Genomic DNA, 496 nt, shown 5'->3' on the forward strand with positions numbered 1-496 from the left:
CCACAACTGCCTGCAGACGCTGCTGCAGCACCTGCGCTCGCACAGCCTCACCATCGTCAGCAACGCCTGCGGCACCCTCTGGAACCTGTCCGCCCGCAGCCCCCGCGACCAGGAGCTGCTCTGGGACCTGGGGGCGGTCAGCATGCTGCGCAACCTCATCCACTCCAAGCACAAGATGATCGCCATGGGCAGCGCGGCCGCGCTGCGCAACCTCCTTACCAACCGGCCCCCCAAGCACAAGGACGCTGCCGTCGTCTCGCCGGGCTCCTGCATGCCCTCGCTCTACATGCGCAAGCAGAAGGCACTGGAGGCCGAGCTGGACGCCAAGCACTTGGCTGAGACCTTCGACACCATGGAGAAGCAGAGCCTGAAGAGCCAGAGCGCCAAGAAGCCAACACGGCACATGGAGAGCCTGGTGAAGGATTACGCCTCCGACTCCGGCTGCTTTGACGATGACGAGGTGCCCAATGTCTCCACCGGCGTGGAGACGGCCAGC

The 496-nt window shown here is 65.3% G+C and overlaps 1 protein-coding gene across 1 annotated transcript in view; it reads left to right on the forward strand.

Moving 5' to 3' along the window:
- Nucleotides 1-7: 7 nt before the first annotated feature.
- The window catches only part of LOC103916219 (adenomatous polyposis coli protein 2-like), a gene marked incomplete at both ends in the record, with an annotated part of 2349 nt that continues 1860 nt past the window's right edge, over nucleotides 8-496 (forward strand). Inside the window, one exon of the mRNA XM_009323179.1 lies at nucleotides 8-490. Coding sequence (XP_009321454.1) covers nucleotides 8-490 — 483 coding nt within the window. The remainder of the gene's footprint in view (nucleotides 491-496) is intronic.

The sequence above is a fragment of the Pygoscelis adeliae genome, unplaced genomic scaffold (genome assembly GCF_000699105.1).
Source record: "Pygoscelis adeliae isolate BGI_AS28 unplaced genomic scaffold, ASM69910v1 Scaffold1704, whole genome shotgun sequence".
In the NCBI taxonomy this organism is placed as follows: Eukaryota; Metazoa; Chordata; class Aves; order Sphenisciformes; family Spheniscidae; genus Pygoscelis; species Pygoscelis adeliae.